At 38.7% G+C, this 21,750-nt stretch overlaps 1 protein-coding gene across 8 annotated transcripts in view; it reads right to left on the reverse strand.

Moving 5' to 3' along the window:
- Positions 1 to 21,750, reverse strand: part of NEO1 (neogenin 1) — a 290,741-nt gene that overhangs the window by 10,271 nt on the left and 258,720 nt on the right. For all 8 annotated transcript variants that reach the window (XM_090270046.1, XM_090270045.1, XM_090270039.1 and 5 more), the window contains 2 exons: positions 4,903 to 5,050; positions 456 to 694 (listed from right to left, as the gene is read on the reverse strand). In XM_090270046.1, the coding sequence (XP_090126172.1) occupies positions 456 to 694; positions 4,903 to 5,050 (387 nt within the window). The remainder of the gene's footprint in view (positions 1 to 455; positions 695 to 4,902; positions 5,051 to 21,750) is intronic.

The following is a 21,750-nucleotide window of genomic DNA, read 5'->3' on the forward strand; positions in this document are numbered from 1 at the left end:
TGTAGGAAGTGAAGTACAGAGGAAAATGATCATCAGCGCGTTATAGGAGTCCCGTCTGAGAGTCAGTGCAGCTGACGCAGTGCTGACTACCATGCTTCAGTGCATTATCTCTAAGAGCAGCTAGACCAAGAACATTCTGAACAATGACAGCTGTACTCCAACTGAAGGGACAGGACAAAATGCACAGACAAGGACTCGGCTGTCTCAGATGCTTGAGTACCAAGGCGGGGAAGCCCGGTGAGAGACCCGGAAGATCTAAAAAGTGTCTCATCTGAGCACAGAGCCTGTTCCCTGTAACAAGCTAGCTATCCCTCCATCAGATGATGACCAAATCCTGTAACACACACTTATTTCAATCTCACCTCATATAGGAATCACCAAATTTAAGGCAATCTGATAAAATAAAAAATGATTTAAATAAAAATAGTCTCCCAACATTTGGGGAAAACCTGCACCTCTGTACGAATTCCGCCTTTGATGGATGTTGCTGTCCAAAGAATTGTCAACTGGTGTAATATCTTGAGAGTTACGAGGAATTGGAGTATCAGTCATGATGGGGTTTGGGTCTGGAGACTTATCGATGGGTTTCAGCTCCAGCCTCTCATGATGGATCCAGAGGTCTGGGGGTTTGACATCTTTGGAGTTCCCTTTGTACTTGTGGGAGCCATTCACTGACTTACAAGCAGCTCTTTTCCTAGGCACAAAATTAACAGGATTTTTTTAAAAAGTAACTCTTTTAAACATATTTGTCAAAAGGTTTGACAGATTAAAACTGCCCTTCTGAGAAACACTTTAAGGAAAGGCAGAACTAAAACAAAAAAGAAAAACAGAGGCAAGAAGTTTAATTCAGGTAACAGTAATGGTGTCTCCTCTTTGTCCACATATGTTAAGATGTATGTACAGATATTGCCTTGTGGCTCTACTGTAGTAACAAGAGATTAGACAGGATTTTTATTTTTATTTTTTTACTAAAATATTTTTTAATTTAATCTTTATTATACTTTTTTCCATTACCATTTTGTCCCCTTACACCCCCTTCCCCACAGCAATCACCGCACTGTTAAGACAGGATTTTTAAATCAAATAATCTCTAAAGCAGAAGGTTCTTCCATTCACTAGAGAAAGGACAATATCCACTAGAAATATAACAATGGAGTAGAGGTAGCATCTATGGCTTATAAAAGAGAAACAACATTTCATTTTATTTTTATTTTTACAAATAAATTTATTGAGGGAAACATTGGTTAATAACATTATATATATTTCAGGTGTACATCCTTGTAATACAACATTAGTATACTCCATTGTGTGCTCACCACCCAAAGTTGTCTCCTTCCACCACCATATACTTGAACCCCCTTTACTCTATTCTTCTTCCCCTATCCATCTTCCCCTCTGGTAACCAGCATTATGCTGTACCTATGAGTTTGTTGATTCTCTTTGAACAACATTTTAGGCACCCCAAACTAGGGCAAGCTACTGGGTAAAATCAAGAGTGTCTACTTCTCTGTGCCTTAGTTTCTTCGTTAAGTCACTCATCCATTCAATAAGCACTTATTGGGTGCCTAATGTATGTGAGACTGTGTGCCAGACTGCTGTGCCCTCAGTAGTTTCTGGTCAAGTGAGAAAGGGCAGAGACTGAATGATTAATTTTACATTAGTCTGAGTTTAAAAAAATGCCAAGTGTTACAGTAACCTTTAAATATGCCAACAAATTGGACAACCTGGATGAAGTGGATGAATTCCTAGAAACATACAATCTTCAAAAACTAAATCAAGAAGAAGCAGAGAATCTGAATAGACAGATTACATCTAGTGAAATGGAAGCAGTAATCAAAAAAACTTCCAATAAACAAAGGCCCTGGACTAGGTGGCCTCACAGGTGAATTTTAACAAACATTCCAAGAAGAACTAATACCTCTCCTCAAACTATTTCAAAAAATTTAAGAGGAGGGAAGTCTTCTAAACTCATTTTATGAGGCCAGCATTATCCTAATTCTAAAACCAGACTAAGACAGTACAAAGAAAGAAAATTATAGGCCAATATCCCTGATGAACAAGATGCTACAATCCTTAACCAAATAGTAGCAAACCAAATACAGCAATGCATCAAAAAGATCATACACCCTGATCAAGTGGGATTTATTCCGGGAATGCAAGGTTGGTACAACATTTGCAAATCAATAAATGTGGTTCACTACATGAACAAAATGAAGGATAAAAACCACATGGTCATATCAATAGATGCAGAAAAAGAATTTGATAAATACCGGCACCAATTTATGATAAAAAACACTAGCAAAGTGGGATTAGGGGAAACATACCTGAACATAATAAAGGCCACATATGACAAACCCATTGCTAGCATCATACTCGATGGGCAAAAACTACAAGCATTCCCTTAAGATTGGGAACAAGCAGGAATGTCCACTTTCAACTCTATTATTCAACATAGTACTGAAAGTCCTAGCCATAGCAATCAGACAACAAGAAGAAAGAGGCATCCACATTGGAAAGGAAGAAGTAAAACTGTCACATTTGCAGATGACATAATACTGTACACAAAGAACCCCAAAGATTCCACCAAGAAACCACCAGAAATGATAAATGAATTCAGCAAAATAGCAGGATATAAAATTAATACCAGAAATCAGTTGCATTTTTATAACCAATAACAAACTAACAGAAAGGGAAATTAAGAAAACAATTCCATTCACAATTGCTTCAAAAAGAATAAAATATGTAGGAATAAACCTAACCAAAGATATAAAAGACCTGTACTTGAAAAATTATGCCACTGAAGAAAGAAACTGAAGAAGATACAAATAAGTGGAAGCATATACTGTGTTCATAGATAGGAAGAATTAACATCATTAAAATGTGCATATTACCCAAAACGATCTATAGATTCAAGCAATTCCAATTAAGATTACAATGCTGTATTTCATAGAACTAGAACAAATATTTAAAAAATGTACGTGGAACCACAAAGGGCCCCGCATAGCAACAGCAATCTGAGAAAGATGAATAAAGTTGGAGGAATCATGATACCTAATATCAAACTATACTAAAAGGCCATAATAAAAACAGCATGGTATTGGCATAAGAACAGACACATAGATCAATGGAATAGAGAGCCTAGAAATAAACCCGCACCTCTATAGTCATTTAATATTTGACAGAGGAAGCAAGTACATATAATGGGCTAAAGACAGTTTATTGAATAAATTGTGTTGGGAAAATTGGATGGATATGTGCAGAAAAATGAAACTAGACCACACACAAGAATAAATTCAAAATGGATTAAAGACATAAATATTAGGCCCAAAACCAAAGGAGTTGTAGAAGAAAACATAGACAGCAAAATCCTGGACGTTGCTCATAGCAGTGTTTATTGAATATATCTCCCCAGGCACGGGAAAGAAAAGGAAAAATAAACAAGTGGGACTACATTAAACTAAAAAATTTTTGCACAGCAAAGGAAATCATCTACAAAATAAAAAGACAACCAACAGAATGGGAGAACATATTTGTCAATACATCTGAAAAGGGGTTAATATCCAAAATTCATACATAAACAACTACAAAACTCAACAAAACCAAACAATACAATTAAAAAATGGACGGAGGACCAGAATATATACACTTCTCCAAAGAGGATATACAGATGGCCAACAGACATATGAAAATATGGTCACTGTCACTAATCATCAGAGAGATGCAAATTAAAACCACAATGAGATACCATCGCACACTAGTCATAATGGCCATCATCAAATCAATACACAGCAAGGCCGGTGAGGATGTGAAGAAAGGGGAACCCTCATGCACTGTTTGTGGGAATGCTGACTGGTGTAACCACTGTGGAAAGCAGTATAGAGATACCTCAAAAATTAAAAATGGATCTGCCTTATGACCCAACAATTGCACTTCTGGGATATATCTGAAGGAACCCAAAAAACACTAATTTGAAAGAACATATGCACCCCTATGTTCACTGCAGCATTATTTACAATCACCATGATATGGAAGCAGCCCAGGTGTCCATCAGTAGATGAGTAGATAAAACAACTATAGGACATTTACACAATGGAATACTACTCAGCTGTAAAAAAAAAAAGAAGAAAATTTTACTCTTTGCAACACTATGTGGATGGACCTGGAGAACATTGTGCTAAGTGAAATAAGCCAGTCAGAGAAAAACAAATATGATTTCACTCATATGTGGAATCTAATGAACAAACTAAACCAACAAGCAGAATAGAGACAGACTCATAGAGAGCAGGAAGACAGCTAAGGGGAAGGGGGAGATTAGGGGGTGGAGGGATTGAACAAAAAGGAAAAAGGACTCATAGACATGGACAGCAGTGTAGTGATTGCTAGGGGAGGTGGGGGTAAGGGGACTAAATGGCAATGGAAAAAAAACAATGAAAATCTGCAAAAAGGTAAAAAAATGTTGAACCATTTCCTTTAGAAATATTTAAAAAATCACTTTTCATGTATTTTATGTTTTAACTCTGTGCAACTCCAAATACTGAAGTCACATAGAAGCAAAAGAACAGATACTAAAAATCTGTGGGCTACATTTGGAGATCCTTACTTTTTCATGTTATTTATTTATTTATTTATTTTATCCTCACCCGTGGATATTGTTTTATTGTTTTTAGAGAGAGAGGAAGGAGAAGAGAGAGAGGGAGAGAGGGAGAGAGACAGAGAGACAGACAGAAGGACATTAATGTGAGAGAGAAACATCGATTGGCTGCCTCCTGTATGTGCCTTGGGCAGGGTCAAACACGCAACCTAAGTATGTGGCCTTAATGGGGATTGAGCCCATAACTTTTCAGTTTACGGGACAATGCTCCAACCAACTGATCCATACTGGCCAAGGCTGGGGCTACTTACTTTTTTTGGTGAGAGGTGGTGCGCCTGGTGCAAAAGACAGCAATGATCACGACCACCACAATGGTGATGACCCCAACAGAGACGATGATGACCAGTAGCATATTACTGTCCAGAGGAGAGGTGGGGCTTCCATGGGGGCTATTACTGCCTGGAGAGAGAAAAACAGTATGTTAGCATTAGAGAATTCTAAAAATGCACACAATCAGGTTGAAGCACCTTTGTGTGAGTGGATACTTTATGTGAGCTTCTTTTTTTTATTAAATAATTTTTTATTGTTATGCTATTACAATTGCCCCAATTGTTCCCCCTCTGCTCTCCTCTGCCCAGCCCACCTTCGGCTCCCATAGTCAATTCCCACATTTTTGTCAATGTCCATGGGTCATTCACACATGTTCTTTGTCTAGGAACTGTCTTTGAGCCAGTGATTTTGCTGCTGGGAATATACCCTAAGAATCCTGAATCACCAATTCAAAAGAACCTATGCACCCCTATGTCCATAGAGGCACTCTTTACAGTAGCCAAGTGCTGGAAACAGCCTAAGTGCCCATCAGTAAATGTTTCTTTCTAATACCTACCATCATGCCTTGTACAAAAGTGTGTCACTAACACGGCTATGTCCTCTGGATTATGAAATCCTGAAAGCTAAGTTATTGCCCTACAAACATTTTTCAGCACAGTGCCTTACACAAAGCTGGTGTTTAATTAAAGCCTCTGAAATTATACTGAATTTTGACAAATAAAGGGTCTTCACCTCTGGTGTCTTATGCTGTACATAAATTTGTTTCATAAAGCACCACTTGTAAATAATTTAGGTTTCTGATTTTAAAAACTATTTTAAAATTTTACATTCATAGAAAGCAAAGTTTTTCCCAAAATATGTCTGAGATCACAAAGGATTACTTGAAATAGTCACTGTTCTTATAAATACAGTTTATGCAGAGTCAATTCTCTTACTCCATTTCAGGAAAATGTAGCTCTGTATATATGTTCCAGGCACTGTTCTAGGTGCTAAGGATGAAGATGTAATGGTGAACAACAAAACTGTGAATGTTGGGGTAGGGTGGGACCAAACAATAAATAACAAATCAGTAGTGAATGCTATGAAAAAAATCAAACGAGGGGTATAATACAATGGTTGGGTGGCTATTTTATACTGAGTCATTGTAAAAACTTCTTTTAGAAGATGGTATTTGAGCTGAGATTTGAATGATGAGTAACCATCATACAAAGACCTGGAGAAAGAACACTGCAGAGAGAGGGAATGGCTAGTGGAAGGATCCTAAGGCAGGAATGACCTTGGCATGGTCAAGGAAGAGAAAAGAAGCCACTGTTGTTAAAGTGAAGGGAGATATGCAAAGTTAGAGAGAACGAAGTGAGCAGAAAAAAGACAGAATGAGGCTGGAGAGTGTGCAGAGGCTATCTAGAGCCTTTAGGACACTTAGATTTTCTTCTTCATTATTATCATTTTCCCATTGCTTATAGGATGAGGAACAAGCTTTTTATAGAGGTCTTCTGTAATCTAGCTCTTTTCTAAGTTCTTTTTCCATTTTCTGAAATATTTTTTTTGCTTCCAATCTCATTATAAAAGTTATACATGCTTATATTATAAAACATGGGAAATCCCACCATACAGATCTAACCGCCATGGATATTTGATATCTCTTCTTCTAGTTTCTCTCTCCCTTACCTAACAATTGGAGCTGTACAATAGTGGAATGTACTGCTTTGCCAAGTAATGAGAGTTATGTCACTGGAAGTACTTAAAAGAATGTTGTGGGATAAATCCCTACCATGAAGGTATGGCCTGGAGCTATTTTTAGAAAAAGCTCCCAAAGTGATTTCCATAAACAACCTGGTTTATAAGCTTATGATCTAATCCAAATTATATTTATTGTGGGAATCCCTTCCATAACATTGGATTAGCTGACCTTCCAAGTTTTGGTTCTGTGATTTTATAGGCTACATCTAGCACAGTGCAAAATCTGGGCTGATTTAGGAGAGCTTAAGAGTTTATTCTTCTACATTTGGTTATTTTTATTCTTCATATCTGAGAAAAAGGTAAGCAGGTAGACAACTCAAATTCTGCACACTGACCTTTAATAAAATTACATTTTAGAAAACAAAATAAGACTTATGGTCAAGATGGAGGCATAGGTAAACATGCTTTGCCTTCTCGTGAAACCACAGAAAGAATTACAACTAGACCTCAAAACAAATAACACCCAGAACCATCAGAAAATCGAGCTGTATGAAAGTCTGACAACCAAGGAATTTAAAAAGCCACATTCATCCAGATGGGTACCTTTTCTACAATAGGCCATGCTACTAAGACAGGCAGTCAAAACAGTTCTACATAACATACAGAAACAAACACAGGGAGGCTATTAAATTGAGGAGACAAAGAAATATGGACCAAATGAAAGAACAGTACAAAACTCCAGAAAAAGAACTAAATGAAACAGAGATAACGAACTTATCAGATGCAAAATTTAAAACACTATGATCAGGATGCTCAAAGAACTCATTGAGTACAGAAACAAAATAAAAAAGACCAGGAAGAAATGAAGGTTACACTAAGTGAAACAAAAATAAAAATCTATAGGGAACCACCAGTGGAGGGCATGAAGTTGGAATTCAAATCAATGATTTGGAATATAAGGGAGGAATAAGCATTGAATCAGAACAGCAAGAAGAAAAAAGAATTCAGAAAAATGAGGACAGTGTAAGGAACCTCTGGGATATCTCCAAAGGTACATCTGAATCATAGGGATACCAGAAGGAGAAGAAGAAAAGCAAGAAATTGAAAACTTATTTGAAAAAAATGATGAAAGAAAACTTCCATAATTTGATGAAGGAAATAGACATGCAAGTCCAGAAGGCACAGAGAGTCCCCAACAAGTTGGACTCAAGGAGGACCATACCAAAGGCTAAAGATTAAGAGAGACTCTTACAAGTAGTAAGAGAAGAAGATACAAAGGAGTTTCCATAAGACTGTCAGCTGACTTCTCAAAAGAAATTTTGCAGGCTAGAAGGGACTGGCAAGAAGTATTCAAAGTGATGAAAAACAAGGACCTACAACCTAGGTTACTCCATCCAGCAAAGCTATCCTTTATAATGGGAGGGCAGATAAAAGTGCTTCCCAGACAAGGTAAAGCAAAAGGAGTTCATCATCACCAAGCCCTTACTAAATGAAATGTTAAAGGGACTTATTTAAGAAAAAGATCAAAACCATGAACATAAAAATGGCAACAAATTCACAACTATCAACAACTGAATGTAAAAAAACAAGCTAAGTAAACAACCAGAACAGGAACAGAATCATAGATAGATCATTTGGGGGGTTATCAGCTGGGAGAGAGAAGGGGGGAAATGTGGGAAAAGCTGCATGGATTAAGAGGCATAACTGTTAGGTACAAAATAGACAGGGGGATGTTAAGAATAGTGTAGGAAATGGAGAAGCCAAAAAAGTTATATGCACGACCCATGAACATGAACTAAGGGGTTGGGAGGATTGCTGGAGGGAAGAGGGATACTGCGCAGAGGGGGGCAAAGGGGGACAATTGTAATAGCATAATCAATAAAATACATTTGAAAAATAAAATAAAATAAAATAACATTTGTATATTTGGGAAAGATCACAGAACTAGGGGTCAATAAAATTAGACCATATTTGGGTTTCACATGAGTCTTTATTAATAACACAGAGCTACTGGGTAGGGTATGCAGTGGGGTAGGCATTGAAATGAGTCTGGGGAGCTTTCAGGGGTTGGGAGGAAAACAGACATGGGGATAGTTCTTTCCTGCATTCTCATTTAATGTCATTTGACCTCCAACTTTGAGCTGGCCAAAATCTCCCCTTCTAAGATAGTCGGAGAGTGGGTGCCGAAAGGGAGCATCACCCCTTCTATCAGGGACATTATGACAGGCCATTTTTTAAGCCTCATCTGAACTATTGCAACAGCTTCCCAACCATTTTTTCAGACTGAATGCTCTTACTCCCAACTCATTCTTCACTGTCTACTAATAGTAGATATTCAATAAATGGAAGTCATAGTTTACCACTATCAGACATCCTACATAAGTTACTGATAGGATAAAGCTCACATTTCTCAGCACTGGCACCTGAACTTTTGACAGACTGGTTCTAACCAACCTTCTCTAACCTGAGAATCTCTACAATCCCGCTAGGCAGTGTGATCTGTGGGAAAGCAGGTTCTTTTATATTGCCAGGCCTTGGCACATGCTGTGTTTGCTTCCTAGAATGTACAACCCCCTCTGTGACATTTAGCAACCTTTAAAATCTGGGTTCAGCCTGGCCAGGTGGTTCAATTGATTGGAGCATCATTCCATACACCAAAAGGTTGCAGGTTCAATCCCCAGTCAGGGCAAGTATGAGAGGCAACCGATCAGTGTTTCTCTCTCATTTCAGTGTTTCTTTTCCTCTCTCTCTCTCTCTCCCTCCCTTTCTCTCTAAAGTCAATAAACATATCCTTGGGTGAGGATTAAAAGAGTAAAATATGGATCAGATATCACATCCTCTATAGAGCTTTCCCTTTTCTCTATTAGGTAGTTTGTTATCACTCCTCTTGCTCTTACAGCTTACTATATAAAACCTGAATCTTCAAAAGATGTGTGAATGAATGGAATGCATGAATAAAAGATGAAGAAATAATTACTTTTTTCACAACCTTGAATATTATATTGTGGACAGCACATAAATGTAACATATGTATCCCAAGAGAAGAAACTCATAAAGTCCTAGAGCTCAAACACTAAAAATTCCTTGAAGCATGCAAGTTTGTCCCACTGTACTAAGAAGAAACTGGTTTCACTGAAGTCTGGGCAGAACCACTTCCAATTTAAAGAGATAATCAGAGATTAAACAATCGTTTTATTTCCACAGAGAGTAGGAGTTTCCAGAGGACAGGCCTTTGTCTCTTATGTTTCTTTGGCAGGGGTGGCAACAGCAAGATTTCTATTCTGGTATAGAATCTGTGCCTTTTAGGCTGCGTGTGAGTGTGGAAAAGGCACAATGATGTCAAAAGACCTGGGTTTTGGTTCTAGGACTTCCATAATTAGTGGATGGACCCAGGCACATTACTTCTTCACTGAGTCTCTTAAGGTTTAAAATGGGAATGAGGAGATCCAAGATGGCTGCAGAGTAGGTGGAAGCTACATTAACCTCCTCCTAGGATCAAACAAGAATTACAAGTAAATTATAGAAAAATCATCCTGAATAACCTACTGAACACTAGCTGGAGAGAAGTCTTATAACGAAGGACACCAGAACAAGACTGATAGGGTGTGTGGAGATGCAAGAGGGATGGCTGGGCTCCCATGGGTAGCAGCTGAAACTCTGGAGGGATATTTCAGCAGACGGAGGGTTCCTCCTGAGCACTGTGGGGTCTAAATCCCAAGCTGGGCTCCCCAGCCTACAGCATCAGAGCTGGAAAAGAACCCAAATAACATTCAGCTGTGAAAAGCAGCAGGGTTTCTGTCTGCCAGGGAGAGAAAGCTGGAGATTCAGATAGCTTCTCAAACAGCCAACACATCAAATTTTGTTTGTAGCCACTTACCCTGGGCTCCGGCAGAGGGAGGGCGGAGTGGACTAGAGACACATGAGGAGAGTCTGGGCTGAATGGCTCTGAAGGGAGAGCTGAAGGGTCAGCCACCAGGACCCCTGTGCTGAGTCATTCCCCATACTGCAAGTGCCATCTTTCTCGGGCAGACCACTCCTCTCCAAGTGACAACACCCTGGCAGGAAGCATAGCCCCATCCTGAGGATCTTAAGCCCCGCTGCGGAGCACAACTAGAGGCTATTTCAGTGATTAAGCCTTACAGAAAGTCTGCAGGTGAAGGTGGATCTCTGGGAGCTCTGAGACTTTAGCTGACCCTCCCCAGGGCCTAGTACTGGTAAAAGCCGGCCTTGGTGAGCACGGCTTGGCCCTTTCTACATGCACCCAAGTTCAGCAGAGGGAGCCACAAGTTGTGGGTCAGGGATAGCTCTGAACAGGTTGCCCAGGACCAGTCACAGGCAATGTCTGACATAAGCCTACACCAGGGTCTTTGCAGATATACTGAATACACAAAAACACAAAGAAGCAGCCAAAATGGAAAGAAAAAAAGTCCCCAAACAAAAGAACAAGGGAGTTCTCAGAAGAAATAAATGAAATGGAGGCAAGCAATTTATCAGACACAGAGTTTAGAGTAATGATTATAAGGGTGCTCAAGAGCATTAAAAAAGAAAAAAAAACATAAAAAAGGACCAGTTAGAAATAAAGAATGCAATACTTGAAATAAAAAATACACTGAAAGGAATAAACAGTAGGTTAGATGAAGTAGAGGATCAAATCAAATATTTGGAAGACATGGTAGGAAAAAAAAACAACACCCAGGCAGAGCAGCAAAAAGAAAGCAATTTTAAAAAACGAGGAGTTTAAGAAAACTTTGAGACAACATTTGCATCACAGTAACACCAGAAGGAGAAGAGAGTGAGCAAGGGATCAAGAACCTATCTGAAGAAATAATGACTGAGAACTTCCCTAACCTTGAAGACAGGAGAGAATCTTAAAAGCTGCAAAAAAAAAAAAAAAAAAAAAGCAGTTAGTTACCTACAAGAGAGCTCCCATTAGACTGTCATCTGATTTCTCAGCAAAAACATTTCTGGCCAGGAGGGATTAGCATGAAATATTGAAGTTGATGAAAAGCAAGGACCCACAGCAAGGCTACTTTACCCAGCAAGGCTATCATTTAAAATTGAAGGAGAAAGAAAGAGCTTCACAAATGAGGAAAAGCTAGAGCAGTTTTGTTACCACCAAACCAGTATTACAAGAAATGCTAAAAGGCCTGCTTTAAGAAGAAGAAAAAAAGTAAAAAACAGGAAAATACTTAAAAATTAAAATGGCAGTAAATAGGTATCTGAATACTCACTTTAAATGTTTATGGCTTAAATGCTCCAATCAAAAGACTGAGGGTAGTTGAATGGATAAGGAAACAAGACCCATATATATATGGTGTCTCCAAAAGACCAACCTCAGAATAAAAGATACACACAGACTAAAAGCAAAGGGGTGGAAAAAGATATTCTATGTAGCTGGAAAGGAAAAAAAGCTGGGCTGGCAGTATTATAGTCAACAAAATAAGACTTTAAAACCAAGGCCATAGTAACAGACAAAGAAAAACACTACATAATGATAAAGGGAACAATCCAATGGGAGGATATAAACCTTGTAAACATTTATGGACCCAACATAGTAGCACCTAAATATGTAAAGTAAATCTTGATGGACATAAACGGAGAAATCGACAGAAATACAGTCATAGTTGGGGATTTTAAGACCCCATTGACTTCAATGGGTAGATCTTCCAGACTGAAAATCAACAAGGAAAGATCAGCCTTAAATGACACACTGAATCAAGTGGGTTTAACTGATATTTACAGAGCATTTCATCCAAAAGCAGAATATACATTCTTTTCAAGTGCACATGAAACATTTTCTAGGATAGACCACATGTTAGAACACAAAACAACTCTCAATGAATGTAAGAAGACTGAAATAATATCAAACATCTTATCTGACCACAAGGCTATAAAACTAGAAATCAATCACAAGAAGAAAACTGAAATACACGCAGACATAGAAGCCAAATAACATGATATTAAACAATACATGGGTCAATAATAAGATCAAGGAAAAAAAATCAAAAGATAGCTTGAAACAGATGAAAATAATGACACAACAATCCAAAATCTGTGGGACACTGGGAAAGCAATTCTAAAAGGGAAATTCATAGCATTACAGGCCTATCTCAAAGAACAAGAAAAAGCTCAAATAAACAATCTAACTTTATACTTAAAGGAACTTGAAAAAGAGCAACAAACAATGCCCAAAGTGAGTAGAAGGAAGGAAATAATAAAAATCAGAGCCAAAATAAATGAAATATAGTCTAAAAATACGATACAAAAAATCAATGAATCCAAGAGCTGGATCTTTGAAAAGATAAACAAGATTGAGAAACATTTAACTAGACTCATAAAAAACAAAACAAAAACAGGACCCAAATAAATAAAATCAGAAATGAAAGAGAAGAAATAAGAACTGACGTAAAAGATACACAAAAAATTGTAAGAAAATACTATGAACAACTATACGACAACAAACAGGACAACCTGGATGAAATAGATAAATTCCTAGAAACATAATTTTCCAAAACTAAATCAGGAAGAATCAGAGAATCTGAATAGATAAGACTACAACTAGTGAAATTGAAGCAGCGATTTAAAAACTCCCAACAAACAAAAGCCCTGGACCAGACGGCTTCACAGGTGAATTTTACCAACATCCCAAGAACTAACACCTCTCCTTCTCAAATTATTCAAAAATTCAAGAGAAGGGAAGACTCCTAAGCTCATTTTACAAGGTCAGCCTTATTCTAATTCCAAAACCAGATAAAGATATTACCAAAAAAAATTATAGGCCAATATCCCTGATGTACATACATGCTAAAATCCTCAACTAAGTTATTAGCAAACCGAATACAACAGCAATGCATCAAAAAAATCATATACCACGATCAAGTGGGATTTATTCTGGGAATGCCAGGTTGGTACAACATTCATAAATCAATAAATGTGATACACCACAGAAACAAAATGAAGGATAAAAACCACATGATCATATCAATAGATGCAGAAAAACCATCTGATAAAATCCAGCACCGATTTATGATAAAAATTATCAGCAAAGTGGAATTAGAAGGAAAAAACCTAAATATAACAAAGGTCACATATGACCAACCCACTGCCAGCATCATACTCAGTGGATAAAAACTACAAGTGTTCCCCTCAAGATTGGGAACAAGATGGATGTGTTTTCATCTCTCTTATTCAATATAGTACTGGAAGTCCTAGCCATAGAAATCAGACAAAAAGAAGAAATAAAAGGCATCCAAATTAGTAAGGAAGTAAAAGACGTCTTATTTGTATATGACATGATACTGTACATAGAGAACCCTAAAGATTCTACCAAGAAACTACTAGACCTGATAAATAAACTCAATAAAGTAGGACACAAAAGTCAATATCCAGAAATTAGTTTTATTTTTATATAACAATAATGATAGAAAGAAAAAAATATCCAATTCATAATTGCTTCAAAAAAAAAAATAAAATATCGGAGATCCAAGATGGTGGAAGAGTAAGTGGAAACTACACTAACCTTCTCCCAGGACCAATCTGGAAGTACAACTAAATTGTAGAGATATCATCCAGAATAACCAACTGAACACTAGTTGGAGAGAAGTCTTATAGAAAGAGACAAAAAAGGCCACTTCATCACAACGTGACTGGGTCTAAGTCTATGATCTCATTACCTGAGTGACTGTCTGTACATATAGGCCTCACTTAATCCTGTCTGCATCGCTGCCTCCTGAGACTCAACAGTTTGACTGAACTAAGTGGTTGGGTTGGTGAAGTATGGGGTGGTCTGTGGGCTTCACTTTAAAACTGGTTTCTCTTTTCTGTCCTAATGGCTTGGACAGAGGTCTGAGAAGTGGGGAAAGCTAAAATATTTCCCTCAGCCCAAACTAAGTATAGTGGGAAAAAGGGCTTTGGACAGGTGAGATGTGCCTGGCACACCTTCCTCCAAAGAAGCCATTTCTTTTTTTCCCAATGTGGGACATTGGAAAATTAATCCGTGCCTTTTGTCATCTAGTGGTTATGGATTGAATGATGCCTTTTAACCCTGTTGCCAAATCTGTTGCTCCCAGAATACACAAGCATGCCATTGTCCTGGGACAGCCAACTGACCTGCAGTCTGCAAGATCCTTCCCCATGTGGGAAGGCTACCCTCCCCTCCCCTCCACACCCCTACACTAATTAGGGATTTCTGGACCCAAGGGTAGGTAGGACGATGACCATATCCAGCTTGACGCAGCTAGAGGAGCACAAGACCTTCGCCCACTGTCCTTTATAAGATTATAAAGGGTCTTAAGTCTGAGATGGGGGAATTGTTATAGAGTGGGGGGTCCCCCACCAAAAATAACTTTTAAAAAATGGTGCTTTAAAAATGTAGGCATGTTTTAAATAAATATTCTTAAATTCCAAATAAAAGAATAAAATATCTAAGAATAAATTTAAGCAAGGAGGTAAAAACACCTGTTCTTGGAAAATTATAAGACACCGAAGAAAGAAATTGGAAAAGATACAAATAAGTGGAAGCATACAGTGTTCATGGATGGAAATAATTAACATCATTAAAATGATCATACTACCCAAAGCAATCTATAGATTAAATGCAATTCCTATCAAGATACCAATGACATATTTCATAAAATATTTCAAAAATTTAATTGAACCACTAAAGGCCCTGAATAGCAACAGAGATCTTGAGAAAGAACAAAGTTGGAGGACTCACAGTACCAAATATGAAACTATACTATAAGGCAGGGTTCCCCAACCCCTGGGCCTTTGACTGGTACCAGTCTGTGGCCTGTTAGGAAGCAGGCCACACAGCAGGAGATGAGTGGAAAGTGAGTGAGTGAAACTTCACTTGCATTACTGCTTGACCACCTGAGCTCTGCCTCCTGTGGCTCCCGCCACCTCCTGTAGTCTGTGGAAAAACTGTCTTCCATGAAACTGGTCCCTGGTGCCAAAAAGGTTGGGGTCTACTGCTATAAGGCCATAGTAATCAAAATAGCATGGAACTGGCATAAAAACAGACACATAGAGATCAATGGAATAGAATAGAGAGCCCAGATATAAACACATATCTTTAATATTCAACAGAGGAAGCAAGCACATACAAGGAGCTAGTTTGTTTAATAAATTGTTTGGGTAAATTGGACAGATATGTGCAGAAAAATGAAATTAGACCACCCTATTATGCCACACACAAGAATAAATTCAAAATGGGTTAAAGACTTAAATGTTGGGCCCAAAACCATAAAAATCCTAGAAGAAAACATAGGCAGTAAAATCTGGGACCTTGCTCATAGCAATATTTTATCTGATATATCTCCCCAGGCAAGGGGAAGAAAAGAACATTACAGTAGTCCCTCTCTATAGCACGGTTCACTTATCGTGGCCTCACTGTATCACGGGATTTTAAAAAATATTATATTTAATTATTTATTGCAGATTTTTTGCTATATTGAGGGATTTTGTGGTACTGTATACATATATTGTTAAAGTTATATAGGTTTAAGAGTGTAGAATATGTTTCAGAACATGAGTAGTGTTTATAGAAGTGTGGAAAAGGTTAATAAGGGAGTGGGAACGGTTAATAAGGGACTGGGAATGGTTTATAAGTGTGTGGGAAGGGTTTATAAAGCCTTAAAATATATATGAATACTAAAATAAATGTAAGGTTCCTACTTCGCGGATTTTCACCTATCGTGGGGGGGGTGTGTCTAGAATGTAATACCCGTGATAAGTGAGGGAATACTGTACATAAACAAATGGGACTACATCAAACTAAAAGGTTTTTGCACAGCAAAGGAAATTATCAATAAAAATAAAAAGACATCCCACATAATGGGAGAACATATTTGCCGATACATCTGATAAGAAGTTAATATCCAAAATTTATAGAGAACTCATATGACTCAACCCCAAAATACCAAACAATCCAATTAAAAAATGGGCAAAACGGATCCAAGATGGTGGAGGAGTAAGTGGAAGCTACACTAACCTCCTCCCAGGACCAATCTGGAATTACAACTTAACTGTGTAGAAATCATCTGGAATAACCAACTGAACACACTAGCTGGAGAGAAGTCTTACAACCACGGAGAGACAGAAAAGGCCGCTACATCACAATGTGACCGGTAGGACGTGCGGAGACGCGAAAGGGCTAGCTGGGCTCCCACAGGTGGCAGCTGAAGGGACTGCGAAACAGCTCAGCAACTGGGGGTATACACTGAGAAGGGGGCAGGGTCTAAACCTCCAGCTGAGCTTCCCAGCCTATAGCAACAGAGCGGAAAGTAAAATAGCATCCAGCCGTGGGAAGCAAAAAGCCACAGGGTTTTTGCTGGCCTGAAAGAAACAGCTGGAGACAAAGAGCTCTTAAATGAACCACGTACAAAAATATTTTGGCACTCACTTACCCTGTGCTCAAGCAGAGAAAGGGAAGGGAGGACTAGAGGTGCTTAGGGAGAGTTTGGAGTGGTGGCTTTGAGGAGAGAACTGAGGGAGCAGCCGATCGGGTCCCATTGCTGACTCAATTACCAGACTGCAGGCAGACCATTCCCCTCCAAGTGGCATCAGCCTGACAGGAAGCAAAGGCCCCGCCTACAGGAATTAATCTGCCACACCCTTGGTGCTTCAGCCTCACGGCTGATCACAGGTAGAGTATATTAACAAGTAAAGGAGACATGCAAAGGCAGTAGATCTCTGGTAGTCTCCAACAGGCTGCCTAGGCCCAGACTAGTACATGATCTGACGCCACCAGGGGCAGATACAGAAGTGCAGATCAATCTAAGAAGCAGCAACAAACAAGAAGAGTCACAAAAACGGGGACACAGAGAAACAAGCTCCTATTGAAAGGAAAGGAGAAACCCCCAGGAAGAGGGCTAAATGAAATAGAGGGAAGCAAACTATCAGACATGAAATTCAAAACATGGATTATAGGGAAGCTCAATGAGCTCAGCAAGCTCAAAGAAAACTACAAAGAACTCCAGCGAAACTACAAGGAACTTGCTGAGAATTACACCAGCATGAAAAAAGACATAGAAGGTATCAATAAGAGGCAGGAGGAAATGAAGAATACAATTTCTGAATTGAAGAACACAGTAGAAGAAATTAAAGCAGACTAGAGGAAGCAGAAGATCAGTTCAGTGAGCTGGAGGGCAACGTAGAATAAAATTCCCAGACAGTGCAACAAAACAAAAAAGGACTGAAAAAGAATGAACAGGATTTAAGAGAGCTTCAGGACAACATAAAACGTAATAATATCTGTATCACAGGAATACCAGAAGGGGAAGAAGAGGAGCATGGTATAGAAAACCAGATTGAAAAAGTAATGACAGAAAAATTCCCTAACTTGATGAGAGAAAAAGTCACACAAGTTCAGGAAGCACGGAAGGTCCCAATGAAGATGAACCCAAAAAGGCCCACTCTAAGACATACCATAATTAAAATGGCAACACTGAAAGACAAAAATAAAATCCTAAAAGCAACAAAAGAGAAACAGCTAATAACATACAAGGGAGCTCCAATAAGGCTATCATCATATTTCTCAACAGAAACACTACAAGCCAGAAAGGAATGGCAAAACATATTTCAAGCAATGAAAAACACAGGCCTACCACCAAGACTACTCTACCCAGCAAGCTCTCATTCAAAATGGAAGGTGAAATAAGGAGTTTCCCAGATCAAAGAAGGCTAGAAGAATACCAACCCAGCATTGCAAGAGATGCTAAAGGGTCTGCTTTAAGAAGATGAAGAAACAGAGAGAGACAGAGATGAACAGAAGTATAAAGGGGAAAAAATGAAAATGAATAAGCACGTATCAATAATAACAAAAGAACTTATGTACCCCTATATTCATAGCAGCACTATTTATAATAGTCAATTGCTGGAAACAACCTAACTATCCATCTGTAGATGAGTGGATCAAAAAACTGTGGTATATTTACACAATGGAGTACTATGCAGCAGAAAGAAAGAAGGAACTCCTGCCATTTGTGACAACATGGATGGACCTAGAGAAAATTATGCTTAGTGAAATAAGCCAGGCAATGAAAGACAAATGCCATATGATATCACCTAATACAGGAAACTAATGAACAACACAAACGAATGAGCAAAACTGAACCAGAGGCATGTAAATAAGGTGCACACTAACAGTGACAAGGGGGGAGGCGGGAGGGAGAGAAGGGGGTAAGAACGGGGAGGGTCTAGTCAAAGAACATGTATAAATGACCCATGGACATGGACAACGGGGTGGGGATTTACTGTGGGAGAAGGGGGGGCAGGGTTGGGGGGGAACAATGGGGAAAAAAGTGGGACAACTGTAATAGAAAAACAAACAAAAAATTTTAGTGGGGGGAAAAAGATGAAAGCAAAATAAATTAATAAATGAGCCAGCAAATCCTCCCCCAACCCCCAAAAACCCTCACATGTAGGAAAGTGAACAAAAGAAAATGTAAAGTATGAAAATGCAATTTTAGTGAATATTAGGACAAGGATTTTCCTTCACACTGTATATTTTTCTCTCTAATGACATAAGGTTCTTTGCATAAAACTAATAAGACAACTTAATAGAGGTTTTGTTAACCAAGACTTTGACTGGAATGTCATGCCTAAAGGAGACATGCTTGGGCTCTGGTTGTTACCAAAAAGCCTTGAGGAACTGGGATTGACTTTCAGAGGTAATAAAAGCCCATCAGAAAAAAGGCCTGGTATCTTGGTTGGTTGTGAGGTTCATGGCAATCTTTCCAGGGAGGGAACGAAGGTTGCTTTCCTGAAAGATGGCTAGAAGAGACCTTAAAGCGCAACTGAAAACACAAAGGACTTGGAAAAGACAGGTGTTTACAGGCAAGGCTGAATGGCAGTTATGTGGCTCAGCTTCTGTGCCCTGAAGGACAAACTGAAGGTCACCCTAAAGGTTCCTTGTATAAGATCCAGCAAAGCAGACTTAAAGATCATATGTGATCATTTGCTGCTCTGTTGTGTTTATGCAAACGAACAGGATAAATTAAAACTGGACTTAATGCAGTCCCTTTAATGACAAGGAGGGTAATCTTAAGGAGAAAAATTGCGATTCAAGGAAAATCACAATGCTCAATGGTAGACTATAAACTACTGCAGCTAACTGTCTTTAAAGTTTATTTTCATTTAAAGTTTCATTTGAAAGTCAAACTAGATCTGTGACATCATCAAAGATGCTTAATTTATAGGCAAGAAGAATGTCAAATGCCTTGAAACTGGATGTCTTCCCAATAAGACAGTCTTGCAGATTTAGAGACTGGTTTGTGGGTTATGTTGTGAAAATTAACATGTGTGTTCTTTTTTCATAGGGCTAAAGTATATGATCTCATTACCTGAGTGACTGACTGTCTGTATCAATAGGCCTCACTTAATCCTGTCTGCATCACCACATCCTGAGACTCAACGGTTTGGCTAAACTAACTGTTTGGGTTGGTGAAGTATGGGGTGGTCTGTGGGCTTCACTTTAAAACTGGTTTCTCTTTTCTATCCTAATGGCTTGGACAGAAAGGGCCCAGAGGTCTGAGCGGGGAAACCTACAATATACCCCTCAGCCCAAACTAAGTATAGTGGGAAAAAGGGCTTTGGACCGGTGTGATGTGCCTTGTACACCTTCCTTCAAAGAAGTCTTTTTTTCCCCTAATGTGGGACATTGAAAAATTAATCCCTGCCTTTTGTCATCTAGTGGTTATGGTTTTAATGATGTCTTTTAACCCTGTTGCCAAATCTGTTGCTCCCAGAATACAACAAGGATGCCAGCCTGTTAAACCAAGCATGGTGTTGTCCGGGGACAGCCAACTGACCTGCAGTCTGCAAGATCCTTCCCTGTGTGCGAAGGCTAACCTCCCCTCCACACCCCCACACTTATTAGGGATTTCTGGACCCAAGGGTAGGTAGGATGACGACCATGTCCAGCTTGAAGCAGCTAGAGGAGCACAAGACCTTCTCCCATTGTCCTTTATAAGATTATAAAGGGTCTTAAGTCTGAGACAGGGGAATTGTTACAGAGTGGAGGTCCCCCCCAAATAAATAAATTAATTTAAAAAATGGGCAAAGGACCTGAATAGACACTTCTCCAAACAGGACATACAGATGGCCAATAGACATATGAAAAGATGCTCAACATCACTAGCCATCAGAGGGAAGAAAAATAAAACCACAATGAGATATCATCTCATACCAGTCAGAACGGTCAGCATCAATAAATCAACAAACCATAAGTGCTGGTGAGGATATGGGGAAAAGGGAACCTTCATGCACTGTTGGTGGGAATGTCAAATGGTGCAGCCACTGTGGAAAGCAGTATGGAGATACCTCAAAAAATTAAACATGCCTTATTCTGGGAATTTACCTGAAGAAACCTGAAACACTAATTTGAAAGACTATATGCACCCCTATGTTTATTGCAACATTATTTACAATCGCCAAGATATGGAAACAGCCCGAGTATCCATCAGTAGATGAGTAGATAAAACAACTATAGGACATTTACACAATGCAATACTACTTGGCCATAAAAAAGAAGACAATTTTACTCTTTCCAACAGCATGGATGGACCTGGAGAACATTATGCTAAGTGAAATAAGCCAGTCAGAGAAAGACAAATACCATATGATTTCACTCATATATGTAATCTAATGAACTAACTGCACTAACAAGCAAAACAGACAGGCTCATGGATACAGAGCAGGCTGACAGCTCTGGGTTGTTTAGGGGGTAGACAGGTGAAGCAAAAAAGAAAAACTACTCATGGACATGGACAACAGTGTGGTGATTGTCAGGGGGAGGGGGAGATAAAGGGGATAAATGGTAATGGAGAAAAATACAATAAAAATAAATTTTGAAAAATGGGAATGATATCTGTTCTCCATGCTTCATAGTGATTTCATGTATGAAAGTATACAAACAGTGAACTTCAGAAGAAGAATGGGTGCTATCATTTAAGTAACAGGGGGCACCAGCTCTTAGGATTTCTAGGAGAGTGAGAATAATTTTTTAGAATTCCCAGACTAAGAATAATACGGTAAGTAGTTTAGGGAGAAATTAATGATTCTGAAGCATTTATTTGGCTTGGGTGATGACTAATTACACTAGATGGTTTATTTTTGAAAACAATATTCTAATTCTTCTCTAAAGGCAG

Source organism: Furipterus horrens, unplaced genomic scaffold (genome assembly GCF_987537825.1).
Source record: "Furipterus horrens unplaced genomic scaffold, mFurHor1.1.pri manual_scaffold_3, whole genome shotgun sequence".
Classification (NCBI taxonomy): Eukaryota; Metazoa; Chordata; class Mammalia; order Chiroptera; family Furipteridae; genus Furipterus; species Furipterus horrens.